The sequence below is a fragment of the Erythrolamprus reginae genome, chromosome 1 (assembly GCF_031021105.1).
Source record: "Erythrolamprus reginae isolate rEryReg1 chromosome 1, rEryReg1.hap1, whole genome shotgun sequence".
NCBI lineage: Eukaryota > Metazoa > Chordata > Lepidosauria > Squamata > Dipsadidae > Erythrolamprus > Erythrolamprus reginae.
In genome coordinates this window covers 116,744,652-116,761,811 of record NC_091950.1, presented here as the reverse complement: position 1 = coordinate 116,761,811, position 17,160 = coordinate 116,744,652, and the positions used below count along the sequence as shown (strand labels likewise).

The 17,160-nt window shown below is 38.8% G+C and overlaps 1 protein-coding gene across 1 annotated transcript in view; it reads left to right on the top strand.

The window, feature by feature from the left end:
• The window catches only part of CSTF3 (cleavage stimulation factor subunit 3), an 81,990-nt gene that overhangs the window by 11,190 nt on the left and 53,640 nt on the right, over positions 1 to 17,160 (top strand). The window contains exons 2-3 of the mRNA XM_070762408.1: positions 2,422 to 2,523; positions 2,647 to 2,742. Of these exons, the coding sequence (XP_070618509.1) occupies positions 2,422 to 2,523; positions 2,647 to 2,742 (198 nt within the window). The remainder of the gene's footprint in view (positions 1 to 2,421; positions 2,524 to 2,646; positions 2,743 to 17,160) is intronic.

The following is a 17,160-nucleotide window of genomic DNA, read 5'->3' as shown; positions in this document are numbered from 1 at the left end:
TCTAGCTAAATTGAAGCTAGATATAATCTGGGAGATTATGTTTGCCCTTTCCTCATCCAGTTTGGAGTACACAATCTCTCAATCTGGGCCTCTCTCTGGAAAAGTGATGTGTTGCCAAAGCTCTCTCCTCACATTTTTCTTCCAAATACACATTTTATAACACCAACTGACTTGAAGAATATTAAAGAGGAACTGAAATCTTCTTGAATGTTCTTTTAGCCATCCGGCAGTTTCTGTTGTCCTAATTCTGTTCTGTTGAGCTACACAGAATTTGATTTTTCCCAATTTTTCAGATAATATACTGTTTGGGGGAGGGGTACATCATTCACCAACCAATATTGTTCCATAATTAAACAGACACAATATGTTTTCTTCAAGTGAATCTATCCTCAGCCTGATCCTTAAGCTATCTTACATTTTCAAATCTTTCTTTTCTGAAAATCGCATTTTATTTCTGCTCTTCATTAATGACCAAAGGCAAGATACCTATTTTAATTTAACATCAGGGAGTCCTCAATTTATGACTGGTTGCTTAGCAACCATTGATTGTTATGACTGACCTAACTGAGGACTACTTGTCATCTGGATTCAAAGTCACAACTGTTGAGGGGATTCTGATCATGTGACCAAACTTCATGTGTTTGGCAATCAGTCTGCCTTTACAAATCTTTGCAGTGTTTCGTGGTTTCCCATAAAACTGGACCAGTAGCAAAACATTTATTACTACCTTGTTTGCTTCATGACTGCACAAAAAATTATAAAATTGGGTCGGTCATATGACTTAAGACTGTGATGGGTAAACTCCATAATGGTCATAAGTTGAACAATACCTGCTCTTGTTCTTTTAAGTAATTAGATGAGATAATCACTGTGATACAAATTACATACTCTACCATATTTGAGATAGAAAATTCTAAGATAGGAATTTTAAGTTTCTTTCTGCCCTTTCAAGAAATGGAGAATACCTATACTTAATTGTTATGAAATCTTTGTATCGGCATGAAGAGCAGGTTACTTAAAATTCCTTGAAATGAAATTGCACCTTCCTTTCTTTTGCCTTTAATTTGAAGCTAAAAGTGCACCTCACCGTAACATAGTTGCTCATTCTATCAGATGGACAGAAGGATGGAAAAAGAGAGTAGAAGACAGTGTCCTTTTCAAGTAGAAAAGTAGAGCAGAGAAAATTACATTTTAAAAAGAAAACTAATGGTAAATTTTGTAAAGTAAAGTATTGAGGAGATCCATCCCAAACAAACAACAACATCCACTCGAATTTACATTAGCTTTAAGTTCTGCACTTAACAGCCAAAACCGATTGGCGTCTTGTTACCTAACATTGAATCACCTTGGATCATAGTCAAGTTGGTTAGAGTAGTTGCAATGACTTCTGCTGTACAACATGATAATAACATTTCTGTTCTGTGGCTTTATATTTAATATGCAAAGAAACTTCAAGTAAATGTAAACTATACTCTGATATACTGTGTTTCCCCAAATATAAGACCCTTATATTTTTTTGAACCCTAAAATAAGTGCTTGGTCTTATTGCCATGCACTCAAAAACCTGGTTGGGCTTATTATCAAGGGATGTTTTATTTTGTAAGAAACAGGGTAGTAGAAAATTGGTATTCAACTATTTTCTTCTAAGTTCAGGAAATGTAATGAAAAGCATAGTTGTTGAGCCCATAAAAATGTGTTTGGATATATTATCTGAAGTATTGCATTTTTCAGGAGATTTTTTTTCAATTTCTGAAATATCCTATGTTTAAATTACAAGCTAATTGGATAAGAATGTGTTTTAGATTTCATATGTACCTTTCTGACATAGCCTATTGTTAAGAATATACCATCTCAAATTTGAGAGGAATTGAAATATTAAGTTTCTGAAATTGGATTTAAACAGTAAATAGGATTAAATCATACCATTTAATAAGAAAAAAATATTCTGTTATCTGGCATATTATGTTCTGTATACAGACTTCTTTTAAGTAAATAAATTGGTAGGGACTTACAAATCTAAGGCTTAATTATTATTATTTAGTTTAATACGATATTTAAGCATTTCTCCCCTAAAACTTGCTTTAAAACATACATTTACACACCATAATCCACAAGTAAACCTCACAAAACATACATATATTGTGATTATGATTTAATATTACTATGTGAACCAATGCAACAATAAAGCACAGAAGAAATTTGATTTAACATTTTGAGTACTGGCTCTAAACAATCCACCCAATATAGTACGTTCTATGGGTACTTTTTATATTCCTTTGCGCATGCTCAAGTGGTGGAAAAATATATATCACTAGTTAATTATAACTACAATTATATAAATATTAAAGTTACAGATTGTGAGTGGAATTGGATTTACCATGTTATTTGTTGGCTCTTAACTTTCTGCTCTGTGTTTTCTAGGCTGCTGAATATGTCCCAGAAAAAGTAAAGAAAGCTGAAAAGAAACTAGAAGAGAATCCATATGACCTTGACGCTTGGAGCATTCTCATTCGAGAGGCACAGGTTTAGTGAAATAGGATTACATTTCCTTATCAGTGGGTCCACTCACAATGCTTGGTTCTCAAGTAAATGTGAATACATTTTACATCATAAATATTGTAAATATTATTGGTTTTTAATTTTTAGAATCAACCTATAGACAAAGCACGGAAGACCTATGAACGCCTTGTTGCCCAGTTCCCCAGTTCTGGCAGATTCTGGAAACTGTACATTGAAGCTGAGGTTAATATTTTCATATTTTTTTCTTAATCATATAAGAATTTAAGTAGGGTTGAAAAATGATTTCTTAGGTGCATACACAAATTCAGGTAAAAGAGGAGTTGAACATTTCATAATTTATGTAAAATAGGAGAAAGGGGTAATTAAAGTGAATCCAAATATTTGGGTCTATATGATCTGGTGATTGTTGCATTGTGGACTTGCAACAACATTAAAACAGTTTCAATGGTATTGGAGTGCTTTAGCCTTTTATTTACTTGTCGTGTCAATTTATTGCCTCCTGTGTCATTTATTTAGAGCTCCTTTTTGTGCATGTAAGTTAACAAATGGTTTCATGACCTTTTGGGCTCTAATAGTATTTTCCGAACCTGATTTCAGTAGCTGAAAATATTTTCTGGGTTGGGGGGTGGAAATGCAGGCAATTTTTATTTGACAAACAATGACATGCGTCATGCAGATTTATCCAGAATCAAGGGCGTAAGTACATACATCAAGAAATTGTGTAATCGAAGCAAGCATGCGTTTTATCCTGTTTTGTTAAAAACCGAGAAAGACTTGAGCTTTTTGTGTGTGGGGGGGAATTCCCCCCCTTTAATTATTTCTTTGGATTTTTTTAGGCCTTTTCTCTAGAACAACATTACATAGGTTTATATAGTCAGGATTGGAGATCATCTGCATTATGTCATGTTGACAGAAAATGAATAGGCTAATATAAGATTTTTTTTAAATGAGAAGAGTGTAGAGTATTACAGGATATGCATTTATGTTAAACACCTTTCAGAGATTATGTTAAAAAACTATGGTTGACATTGTTGGAGTAACTATATAACGCACATTCATGTATAGAGATACTCAGTTACATGTTATGCTTTGTAGGGATACATACCCCCACCCATTCAGCAACATATACATCACATATACTGTACATCACTCCAATTAAGACAATACTGTTAAAATTTCTTTTTAGGATAGTTTTATATTTATTATAAGTTGTCCATCCACGACTATTTAACATAAGTGCATATAATTGTGGTATCCAGCATTTTTGTTCCATAAATATTAATTTCTTACGTACCCAGGAATGTTGGATACTATCATATTTTTATCACAACCTTAGATAAAATAAATACACTAGTTCTTCTGTTTGCTTTTAGGAGACTTGAGGAGCTGCTTACTTTTTGGCAGAGGTCTCAATGGTGCATGATGTAGTACAGGCGTTTCAAACTTGTGTCAAGTGACATAACACGACTTTTCCCCTTCGCTAAACCGAGCGTGGGCGTGACTAGTGTGTGATGCATCTGGCTCACGGGCCACAAGTTTGACAGCCCTGATGTAGTAGATTTAAATCTTGATTACAATAGTACATTTGTCTTCTTAGTATTGGGTTTTTTTTCCTTGGAAATATTGGGACATCTGTACAAGTAAGCAGCTAAACTAAATCAACACTATATGCCTTTCTTAAGTTTTTTTCCATTAATAACAATATATTCTGAGGAGTTTTATGTAATAAGCTTATTCTGGTAGCCTACTCCAAAGCCTTGAAATTAAGTTGGAAATAGAAATTAAGATAAAGCTTTTTGCCTGAACATGCTAAAAAAAAGTTGACTTGCTTTTAATGTAAATCTGATTTTTTTAAAAAAGAATCAGATATTGATAATTTTAATTACTGAACAGTTGTAAATGATGAGTAGGTTATAATAAAAATAGAACCTTTTAGTATAGAAACATAGAAGACTGACGGCAGAAAAAGACCTTTAGTATGCCGTCATCCTAATATGGCATTTGACGAAGTCCAAAATCCAAATTCTGTCTATCATGATCATTATACTTTCTGCCATCTCTCCTGATCGTGTTCTGTGATGCACAAAATATCCCCCAATGCGTTACAAAGCAGCACTTACAACATAAAGGGAAGTTGGGTTTCCACCGCTCTTATTTCCATGCTTATAAGCAAATTCTTTGTACACAAACATCTCTACATCTCAGGTTCTCAGCCAGTTAGGATACATATAGGGCAAATTACCAATCATTAATTGTGTTTATATTTTATATATTCCTTGCCTGATTTAAGGCATGCCAGATTTGTGGAACTGAAACTAAGATTTTCTAACCAACTAAAAGTTGTCTATGCTGGCTAGAAATTCTGAAAGCTATAGTCCTGCATATTTGGAATGAGATGATATGTATTTCTTTCTACAATTGGAAATGGGATTAATAAAACTCTAAAGTCTTTATATTACAGATATTAGTCTTCGTAATTATTATATGTCACCCAGTAATTTATTTAGTTTGCAGAACTCATAACCATAGTAGAAACATTTTTTCCTTTGCTGCAGATTTCTTGAATTTTACACATAGCAGTTTAAAAATCTCATTTGACACATTGAAACTTCTGTTGCTTTTAACAAATGCTTTAAATAATTACTATTTGAAAACAACTTTGAGTTAGCAGTACTCTTAAAAATGGGGGGGGGGGGGACCAATGCAGCAGATTGCAAGATATAATATTTCAGAGTGATAGTTAAGGAAGAGTAATTTTGTAAATAAAATCTGAATTCCAATTGTAGACCAGTTCTTGTAACAGCTGTACGTTTAAACTCCTAATGCCATGATATGTGTGAAATATTTTTGCACACCAGTTCTTAAGGATTAGTATACCTTTCCAGTTATAAAAATGCAGATATTATCAATTGAAGCAAAACCTCTGTAAATGATAGAATGATACCTTCAACATTTTTCTTACACTGGACAGTATCTTCAAAGGAGGGAAATTAATCAGAACAACAGTTCTTCCTTAATAGTTATTATACCTTTATTGCAATATTGCATTCAGTGATCAGATGTTGTACTTGGAAAGTTCATTTTCTTCATGCTGATTAACATATTCCTAGTAATTTTTCTTTTATTTATGCCATTTAAAAAAAAACTAGATTATGGGTTGTAAGTTACCTAAAGTTCATTGGCATTTCTTCAAGGAAGGAATGGAATTATGGCATTTTTGTTTCTTTCTGCTTTTCCACCCATACCTATAATACCAAACGTGTGGATATGTTCAAAGAGAAAGACTTGCTTCACTGAAAGAAAATGAATGAGATAATGTTCTGGGAATCCTCTTCTGTAGTGTAGCTCTACAACTCATTTCCAGGAGTTTCTCACTTGTATATACAGTAATCTTAAAATATTTAGACATTTAAGTTTTGAAATGATAACTCTTACATTTATAAGCTGTATCATTTGACTCCATCCCTAACAGTGTAATTTCACCCCTAACTTTAAACGAAGTCATTACTTGGTGAGATTTGAGGACATGAACAAGAATAGCCTGTGAGTACTTTGGATAAAGCTTTGTATTAAGAGAATGAGCCTTGTTGGGAAGGCAGTCAGAGAGATGCATGTGTAAGTTACTAATGTATTGGTAAAGCTTGATTTATATGAATAAGAAAGAACAGCGTCAAATTTGGCTTGAACATCTTTTTGCCCAAGTAAATACAATCTAAGTAGAAGCAATAATAATTGAAGTATTTATGACAGAGATTACAGCAGTGGGGAAATTTATTATACAGTGACATCTTGGTACTCGATAATTTGATCTGGAAGAATACTAAAACTAATGGGTACTGAGAAAACTTTCTGGCCCGCTATTTTGGCCAGAAGAAATAGCAAATCATGAGGCAGCTGACATCAGCAAGTTCTTCCTTGCACCTTGATTATTGAGAAAAAGATGGTCCAAGACAGGATTTCTGCTTTAAAATACGTCAAATACTGAAATCAACAAGTTGTGAAAGCAGTCGAATGCTGAAGAATGACTGTATTGTCATTCAATGTATTAAGCATTTCTAATAGGAAAAGGAAAGCCCCTTTTCCCGCCATATTATATAAAATTGCATTTTGATTAGGATGTATCATAAATACCATGAGGCCTCTGTACCAATATGTACCCATTAGAAATAATGTGTACATTATTTGTGGTGATAAAATGTGATAAGGGAGATTACAGGGTTATTCAAAGAGAACGAACTGATTTCATGATGCATTGTTTCAGTTCTCAAGCATCGTCATGTAATGAGTCAGTTACCATTTGAAAGAAGGAGTTATCTAAGTTGCGAAGGCCACATTGAATACTTGTAGGACAGGAAATAAAAGTGGGTATTCTCTGGCTTGTCTGGAGATTTGTATTAATTTTCCTTAATAAAATATTGCATCATAAAACGGTTCATTCTTTTTGAATAACCTCCACTTTAGTTCTTGCTAAACAATATTTATCATAAAAAGGATAGGGATTAAAATCTCTTGCCTTTCAGAATATCACTTCTTTTCAAGGTTCGACAAACCCAGGCGCCTGGTCGCCAGTGGCGCCTAGAAAATGTTGTCTGGCGCCTAGAGCCGCCTGGGCAGGGCGCTGCGGTGCCTCTGACCTCTCCGCTCCTGCCCGATGCCGGGGTTTCTGGCGCTCTCCTGCTGGGTCCCAAAGAAGGCAGGCAGGAAGGAGAGCTCCATTCTTCGCGCCTTTTTCCCGCCTTCCTTCTTTGGAGCCCAGCAGGAGAGCGCCAGAAACCGCGGCATCGAGCAGGAACCGGGAGGTCGGAGGCACCGGCACGGCAGCGCCCGCCCAGCTGAAGCAGTTCCCTGTCGTCATCGGCAAGTGTCCTTTGGGGCCCGGCGGGAGGGCACTGGCGGTGGGAGCGGGGGGGGGGGGCCGCGGCTGCAGCGGCACAGGCAGTCGCGGGGAGATGGCGGGGGGAGCGGGGGGCGGCTAAAGCGGCCCCGGGCACCGTTCCCTGTACGCTTTTCCAGGGGCGCGCAGGGAGCCGCGGCCACCCGCCCGCCTACCGGATTTCCCTCCGCGCGGCTGGGGAGGTGGATTCGCCGCCCCCGCCAGCCCGATCTCCCTCCAGTGGCTGGTGACGTAGTTCTACCGCCCTCGCCAGCCTGATCTCCCTCCGTGGGGGGGTGGGGGGCGACGAACCGACGACCGGGGGCTGTCCGTCCGTGTTGGGTGGTGCAGGGCAGGCACAGGCAGCCCCAGGGGAGAACAAGGGAGGGAGAGAAAGGAAAGAGAGAGTAAGGGAGGGAGAGAAAATTGAATGAAGGAGGGAGAGAAAGAAAGAGTAAGAAGCAGAAAGGATAGAGAAAAAGGAAGAGAAAGGGAGGGGGAGAAAGGAAAGAGGGAGGAAGGGGGGGAGAGAAAATTGAATGAAGGAGGGAGAGAAAGAAAGAGTAAGAAGTAGAAAGGATAGAGAAAAAGGAAGAGAAAGGGAGGGAGAGAAAGGAAAGAGGGAGGAAGGGGGGGAGAGAAAATTGAATGAAGGAGGGAGAGAAAGAAAGAGTAAGAAGTAGAAAGGATAGAGAAAAAGGAAGAGAAAGGGAGGGGGAGAAAGGAAAGAGGGAGGAAGGGGGGGAGAGAAAATTGAATGAAGGAGGGAGAGAAAGAAAGAGTAAGAAGTAGAAAGGATAGAGAAAAAGGAAGAGAAAGGGAGGGAGAGAAAGGAAAGAGGGAGGAAGGGGGGGAGAGAAAATTGAATGAAGGAGGGAGAGAAAGAAAGAGTAAGAAGTAGAAAGGATAGAGAAAAAGGAAGAGAAAGGGAGGGGGAGAAAGGAAAGAGGGAGGAAGGGGGAGAGAAAGAAGATATGAAGGAGGGAGAAAAAGAAAGAGAGATAGGAAGGAAAGAGGGAGAGAAAGGAATGAGAGAGAAAGGGAGGGAGAGAAAGGGAATGAAAGAGGGAGAAGGGGTGAGAGATAGAAAGGATAGACAGAAAGGGAGAGAAAGGAAAGAGAGAAAGGGAGGGAGAGGAAGGAAAGAGATGAGAGAGGAAGGAGGAGACAGAGGGGGTGAAAGCGATGTCAGGTGGAGACTCGGCAAAAAACCAAGTTTGCTTAAAAAAAATTCTGGCTCCTAAATTTTTTGGCTGGCTCCTAGATTCTGAACAACTTTGTCGACCCCTGCTTCTTTTGTCTTCTGTTTTAGTTTATGCTGTCTTCAAAAATATTTTGCTTTGTATCCATAGATATTGTTATTTTTAAGTTTCTTATATTTGTCCAAAATATTCTCTTGACTCATTCTAATTTATAGTTGTTCAAGGAATACATTAATATCATTGCAAAATCAATCTATCTACATCTCTTTTTCATCTTCCTCTTCTTCTGTGCGGGCTAGGAAGATTGCATGGTGAGCTAATTTTCATTCCTATTAAGTAGGGAAAATATCCAGAAGAAGTAAATTATTACCAGCACAATGTGCAGAATCACTTACTGATATATTTTCATTTCTCTGAAGAAATGAATAAAGCAGTACAGATTATAATGGGAATAAACACACATTGTCAACATGTTTTTGTGAATTAAGCTAAAATCATTTCATTGCTTGCCCTCTAGAGAAGAACAAATGGGGGGCCCTTCAGGTGTGGGAAGACAGCTTGCTATTTTGTATTTTTTGGGCTGGTAATCCATATATTCTCTAAAATAAGTGTGCCTTTTGTCGATGGAGATGCTGATTATATTAGAGGTGACAGACTGAATAAAGCTTTGTTGAATCATAGGCTCTTAACTTGGTTTAGGAAAATTAAAGAAACTGGCATTTTCTTTGACATCTGTGAACACAACTTCATAAAGCAATCAAATATTCTTGGATAAACTTCAAAATCTTCAGCATTGCGTTGCTCCATTTCTTTCCATTAGTTTATTTTTTTGATGCAAACTCCATACACTCAGCTGTTGATATGTGATTGCCATTTGGAATAGATATAAAGGGTTTAAAATGGTAAATTCTGCTCATTACTATGTTTGCAGTACTTGAGGAAGGATCTAGTTATATAAACGTATTCTTAGAGACTAACAATAAGCATTCATTCATATACTGATCTAAAACTTAAGCTTTAAACTAAGAAAATGAAGGAGCATTGTACTTACCATATTTTTTGGAGTATAAGACACACCTTTCCCCCCCAGAAAAGAGAGTGAAACGTTGGGTGCGTCTTATACACTGAATGTAGCCCTGCCCAGCCTCTCTAATGGAGGTTTCAAAGGCTTTTTTTTCAACCTCTGAAACCACTTGAGAGGCTGGGTGGGGCTACAACGGAGGTTTCAAAGGCTGGAAAACAAGCCTCTGAAACGGAAATTTCACAGGCTGGAAAAATGCCTCGGAAATGGAGGTTTTACAAGCTGGGAAAATGTCTCTGAAATGAGGTTTCACAGGATGAAAAAGCAAGACACAGAGCTCACAGCCAACGAAGCCAAAGTTCACCTCCGGGAACAGCTTATTCAGGGTATTTAGGGAGGTGATCCACCCCCCAATCAGTTTTTTTTAAAATTTTCCTCCCCAAAAACTTAAGGTGCGTCTTATACTCCAGTATGCCTTATAGTCCGGGAAACACGGTAGTAATTATTAGAGCAGCAATAGAGAAATCTAACTTTGTAAAATTATAAGAATGTCCAAATAATTTTCAGTTTCACTTTACTTTTAGTTGAGGCACTATTACATCTAAAAATGAGAAATTTTGATAAACTGAACAGAGCTATTAAGACATAGTAGCATAGTTACATAATTTTATTTAAGTATAGTAATTAAAAATGAACTCTTAAAAATGTTGCTTACATATACATAAATCAATACTTTCAGCTTAAAGGAATATATTGAGCATTTCATGTATCCTTGGGACATATGGATGGATGAACTTTCTTTTACTTTCTCTTGTCACATGTTGTTTCACTTGTGGTAAGTTTAATTAAAGTTACTGAATCAGAATATTTATTCTGGAAGATATTTTACCTACCTCACAGGGTTGTTGTGAGGCTTACTTAAATGTTTCAGCTTCTTTATTAATTATATTTTTTTCATTATTTATGGGATTCATTTCTTAAGAGACAATAATATACTAAATTGCAAATGCTACTTGTTTGCTTTAATTTTGTAGAATGGATAGATAAATGATTATGGTGAAATGCTAAACATACAGGGGTGGACAAAAGAATGAAAACACCTTGAAAAAATCATCAAAATATCTTTTAATATAGTGTTGGTCCAACTTTTGCGGCAAATACAGTCTCAATTCTCCAAGGTATTGATTCATACAAATTGTGAATTGTTTCCAAAGGAATTTTAGCCCATGCTTCAGTTAAAGCAACCTCCAGTTCTTTTAGAGACGATGGTGGTGGAAATCGACTTCTTACTTGAATCTCTAAAATCGACCATAAATGCTCATTAATGTTGAGGTCTGGTGATTGTGGTAGCCAGATGAGATGCTGAGCTTCATTAGAATGTTCCTCGTGCCATTCTTTACCAATTCTTGCTCTATGGATTGGTGCATTATCATCTTGAAAGATGGCATCCCCCTCTGGAAACAGTTCTTGAACCATAGGATGAATTTGGTCGGCCAAAAGTCCTAAATCAGGATGGCTGTTAATTCTTCCATGAAGGAAAATCACTGACCCTGCAGATTTCCAAGAAATAGCACCCCAGATCATCACTGAACCCCCACCATGTTTGACGATTGGGAGAAGGCAGTCTGGATGAAATGATTCTTTTGGCTATCTCCAAATGTAAACACGACCGGAGGTCGGGAAAAAGGGTAAACTATGATTCATCAGAGAAAATCACATTTTGCCACTGCTCGAGGGGCCATTTCTGGTGGTTTCTACACCACTCTAATCGCTTTGAAACATTTGTCTTTGAGAGCAGAGGTTTTCTAATTGCAGCTCTTCCGTGGAATCCAGATTTGTGAAGCTCCCTTCGAACAGTTTTTGTGGAAACTGGGTTCTGTACGTGTCTATTGAGCTCTGCAGTGATTTTAGGAGCTGCGGTCTTGCGATCCGCTCTAACAATTTGCTTTAGAGTCCGACGGTCTCTCTCAGACAACTTTGATTTTCGACCAGACCTGTGCTTGGCTGAAGACATTTTCCCTTCTCTTTCAAAAGCAGTCATTACTTTTGAGACATTACCTCTTTAAACGCCAAACATTTGGGCAATTTCTGTTATACTAACGCCTACCATTCGAGCACCAACAATTTGGCCTCTTTGAAAGTCCAAAACGTCTGCCATTTCTAAAAGGTTATAACCAATTTCCTTAATTTCTATTTAAAAAGATAGTTTAAAAAAACATCAAATAACAATTTAAAAAAACCAACCCCCCCCCCCCGCCCATTAAAATTGTTGTGGTTAGCTCTGGCCGAGCTCCTGCCCCAAGGAATGTGTATGTGGGGGAGACATCCACATGCTGCAGGCCTGTTTTGCTCCCGGTGGAATCTGCTGATGAAGGCTCCTCTGACCAAGAAGACATGAGTGACAGGGAGGAGGAGAGATTGGCAGACAGCTCAGAAGGAGATAATTATCTGTCTCCTTGGATTCGGAACAAGAATTAATGATACAGTCATGCATGCGGAGAGCAATGCATAGGAAGCAACAACAGATTATTATCAAAGAAAATGAGGCCACCTGTGGTTGGGTGGGGCTGTTGTAATTAGTGAGGCTGCTATAAATAGCAGCCTGTGGTTTTGGCCATCATGGAGGATCGTTGTGTTCGTGCCTGTCTCACTGACTTCGACCTTTGTGTGTTTATTTCCCCCCGCTTTGAAACTAAAGCAGGACAAAGTGTGTTTCACTTTGTGAAAGGACTGTGAATTGCTGCAAGCTAAGTATCTAAGAACTGATAATGGACTTGTACTAATTACCAGATTGTTTGGAGACGAGTGCTCTTTGCTATACAAAAAGAGTGCTTAGTTTATTTGAATTTCTGTTATAAAGAACATTGTTTTGAATTTTCAAACGTGTGTGTCTGAAATTTGTACCTTTGAATTTTCGGGAGGATGCTACCAGAGAGCCTGACAGAACAGAAATATGTCAAGTTTTGATTGATTTGAACATGTTCAAACATGATGCCAAAAAGTCAGTGTTTCCATTTTTGGGTCCACCTCCTGTATATGCTAAACACATAAGATAAAATTACTCTTTTTTTGCAAACAAGTTTCAGTAAATATTCTAATTTTTTTCCTCCTGTCATCCCGTCTCCCCCCCCTGACTGTGAAGAACAAATTGAATAAAACTGAAACTTATATTTTATTTATTAAATAATTTAAGTTAGGTAGCAGCAGCGAGCAGACGAAGACCGGGGTTTCCCCGCCGCCCACGCAAAGGGGAAAGCCCGATTCGGCTCCTCGCTGCTGCCGCCGAGCAGATCAGCTGCTGGGCGGCCGCAGCAGCAGCGAGCAGACGAAGACCGGGGTTTCCCCGCCGCCCACGCAAAGGGGAAAGCACGATTCGACTCCTCGCTGCTGCCGCCGAGCAGATCAGCTGCTGGGCGGCCGCAGCAGCAGCGAGCAGACGAAGACCGGGGTTTCCCCGCCGTCCACGCAAAGGGGAAAGCCCGGCTCCTCGCTGATGCCCCCGCCCGCCCACCCGCCCGCCAGCAAGAGGGGGAGAGATAGAGAAAGAGAGAGAAGGAAAGAAAGAGATGAGAGGGAGGAAGAGAGTGTGAGAGAGGAAGAAGCAAGATAGAGAAAGAAAGAGAGAAAGAAAGATGAGAAAGGAAGGAAGAGAGTGATGTCATCTGGTGGGAAAAATCACGATATAGCGTTTCGCGAAGATCGAGATCGCGAAAATCGAGGGATCACTGTATTTTCTTTAATATGTCAATTTAAATTTCTTTCTAAAATCAGTCATACCATTGAGCTTGAAAAAAATGAATTCTGAATTATAGAACTGTTAGATTTTGTGGATGGAGCTAACCTCCCAAAAGGGGATGATACTGTTCCTTCAGCCAATGAGGACTGAGTGACAAATTGATACTTCGCCCTCCTGGCTTGATTCCCCCTCTTTTGACTCCGTCCTCAGGCTGAATAGGATGTATGTTCTTTTAATGTTCCCATTCTTCTGAGGTTTTTCTCCACCATTCACACTTGCAGGGACAGGTCCTGCAAGCATCTTCCTGCTCTGAGGGCGTCTCTCTCAAGTCCTCTAAAGCACCCCAGACGGACAAAAGGTGCAGGGCCTGGATGCTCAACAAAATCTGCACCAGGTTTATCCACACTTATCAAGACCCTCATCATCCTGGCTAAGGTAACCCCGTCGCATTGGTCAAAGGTGGACTGGACTTTGATCTAGCCAAAGTGGCCTTGTTGGACAATCCAAATTTGATTATAGCAGATAAAGACATCTGGGAGGTCCCTCCCCGCCAAGGGGCTTCTGAGGTGCCATTTCAAAGGCATCAGCAACCTTTTCTCCATTGGCAGCTGGCTCCAAGATCCATCCCCAATGGCGGCACTTGACCCCTAGTGTCGGAAAACTGGTAGCCATTGCAATATAGCAAGGTATTGAGGTGGGTCTCCAACAGAGGGACAGGTCCACAGCTTCCACTACTGACATGGCTGGACCTTCTGCCCACACCTATCACACAAAATATATTGAATGTACGGGTGGTGATTATGACCAACACTCGTGGGGGTATCACTCCAAACTAGAAGATGAGTTAGATCTGGGCCTCTCTGAAGACGAGGGGCTTTCTCCTGACACTCCTACCTCGTCGGGCCTGTTTCATCCCAGTCTATTCAAGTCGCTTTTATTTAAAGCCAAGAATGCCGCCAATCTGGGACCCACTCCCTGTGACCAATATGATGGAAGCTCTACCAAGGACCCCCTGTTTGAGGAGACCACCAAGCAGAGGTTATACCGGTTCCCCTGATCTTCATGGAAGCAGTCAGGTGCCAATGGCTTTCTCCTACCTTGGGGCCTTTGCCCCATCATTTGGACAAACGGTACTTCAATGTGGTGCTGGAATTGGTTAAAAAATTAACAACTGCCTCCTGTAGATGCCCCAGTGTCAGCTGTGTACTTGTCAAGCCACATGCCGGGCGAATCTGAGGAACTGCTGAAACAGAACAGCGGAGGATGGAAAAGGCACTCCAGAAAGCCCATCAGGCAGCTGCCTGGGCAGTTAGAGTGTCTACCACCGCCTCCTTTTTCTGACACTCATCTTTGAGGTGGCTGCGACAACTTCAGGAGTGTCTCCTTGTGGCCGATCTCGGGGTCCATCAGGACCTTAATAAACTGCTGGCTGCAGCCCAGTTCACATCTGATACCATCCTCCACTTGGCCCGCTTTGCTGCCAGATCTATGGAAGCTTCCGCAGTAATAAAATAATGCACTGGCTGCGCAGCTGGCAATCAGACACACACCACAAGTGGCATCTGGCATCTGCTCCCTATAAGGGCCAGCTGTTGTTGGGGAGATTTTGGATCCCATCCAACAGGCTCAAGCTCAACCCTGACAAGATGGAGTGGCTGTGGGTTTTGCCTTCCAAGGACAATTCCATCTGTCCATCCATCAGCCGGGGAGGGGAATTATTGACCCCTCAAAGTGGGTCTGCAACTTGGGCGTCCTCCTTGAGCCACAGCTTACCATCTTTCAGCTGTGGCGAGGAAGACGTTTGCTCAGATTCGCCTGGCGCACCAGTTGCGGCTCTATTTGGACAGGGAGTCATTGCTCACAGTCACTCATGCCCTCATCACCTCGAGGTTCGACTACTGTAACGCTCTCTACATGGGGCTACCTTTGAAAAGTGTTCAGAAACTTCAGATCGTGCAGAATGCAGCTACGAGAGCTATCGTGGGCATTCCCAGATATGCCCATGTTTCGTCAACACTCCGCAGCCTGCACTGGCTGTCGATCAGTTTCCGGTCAATTTGTCAGACTCAGTCCTGATTGGCTAAAGGGATGGTGTCATCCCATTCTTAGAAGTTAGCTCCATCCTACAGGAAGAAGAGGTGCATCAGGTAAGACCAACGTCCCATGTCTTCATTTTCACATATTATCCTGACTATTTTGGAACTGTTGGCTTCTCTGTAGCAACTCTTATTTAAATGTATACAAATATTTAGTTTTGTCTGTCTATTTTCAGAACTTCTTATATTGACTAAACAGTTTTATGCAAGAAAATTCTGAGTGATAGGCAAGTTGGAGCCACATGTTCAGTGATAGTCTTCTATCAAATAAACTATTTGCTTTATATTCCCAAGACTATTCAACTTTCACTTAACAGCCTAAATTATTTTTATGTAGTAAATTTTTCAAATACATAATTTTAAAAATATTTTAATTTTATATACCTTTTCCTGTATATAGTCTGCTTCAAGAAACTGCAAACTTTTATGACCTTGCCATTAGTTAGCTTTGTCTTCTTAATATTTATTTATTCAGCATTTACACATTACAAAAACTAGAATGTTCAAAAATGGACAGATTAAAGAATCAGAATTATAAATTTAGTGCTGTTAGAAAGTTCTGTACGTTCAAGCATAGATCTAGTAATGCTAGAAAATATGCTGTAATAGCATTTCATATCAAACAGTTTTTAAGAAATGAAGCTTTTCAAATCCTGTGTAATTATGCTACTTTTAAAAATAATCAGTTTGTACTTTTCAGTTTCAGTAGTTTTACTTTTAAGAATTGGTAGAGGAGATGCCAAAAATATTTTTAATACGATAAGCAACAGATTTAATTACTGAAATGTGAAGTCCTTACAAACAGAAGAGCCTCAGCTGTTTTGAATTTTTTAAAAATGCCTTACATGTATTGTTTCACTAGTGCATGAAATTAACATAAAATAAAGCAATGATCGAGTGGTTTCTAGAATTTGACTTCCTTTATTAATGCTTAAATTAAAGAATAATGTCAGAAGATTCCTTCTCTTTTTCTCCATGTATCTCATTTACAAATCAAAGATTACGTTTTGTGAACTCTTCATGCTCTAGGTTTTACCTGTTCAGATAAAATCTGATCTTACTGTAGAATAAAGAAAAAATAAATAAGACTAAAGAAAAATAATTATTGTAAAATAATAATAAAATTATATTTTGGAAATCAATGGTTGAACATTTATAGTGAATTAAATGTAAATTGATGCGTTGAATACTTGAAGTTTTAATGGTGTAAATTGAAAAGGCATTTTGAATCACAGTCAAAAATACAAAATGGCCAAGGCATAGAACAATTATTTTCTTAACAGTTTTTTTGTTTGCTTGTTTGTTAATAGTTTAGATTCTGCATAGCAGCAAATAGCTGCCCTTATTTAGGTAATGCAGATTGTCTCCATTTAGAGTTAATTTTGTTCCCTTCTTTCAATATATTGTAATCCATAATATATATTGCAGTTTTGATACTATTAATTATAACTGTAATATGCTAAAAGGCTTATCATGGTTCTATGAAATTCATGTCATCTAGTTTTCCATCAATGGAAACAAAATGCTGATCAAAATCATTCTGATTTGGCAAGAAAGTTTATTTATTTCTTTATTACTTAGATTTGTATGCCGCCCCTCTCAATATGTAGATGCAACCATTATATATGATTAATAATACATTCTGATTGTGTAAACCTAAATTTCATCATCAGGAAACCTTTTTTACTTACTTTCCTGTGCTGCTTTTAGCA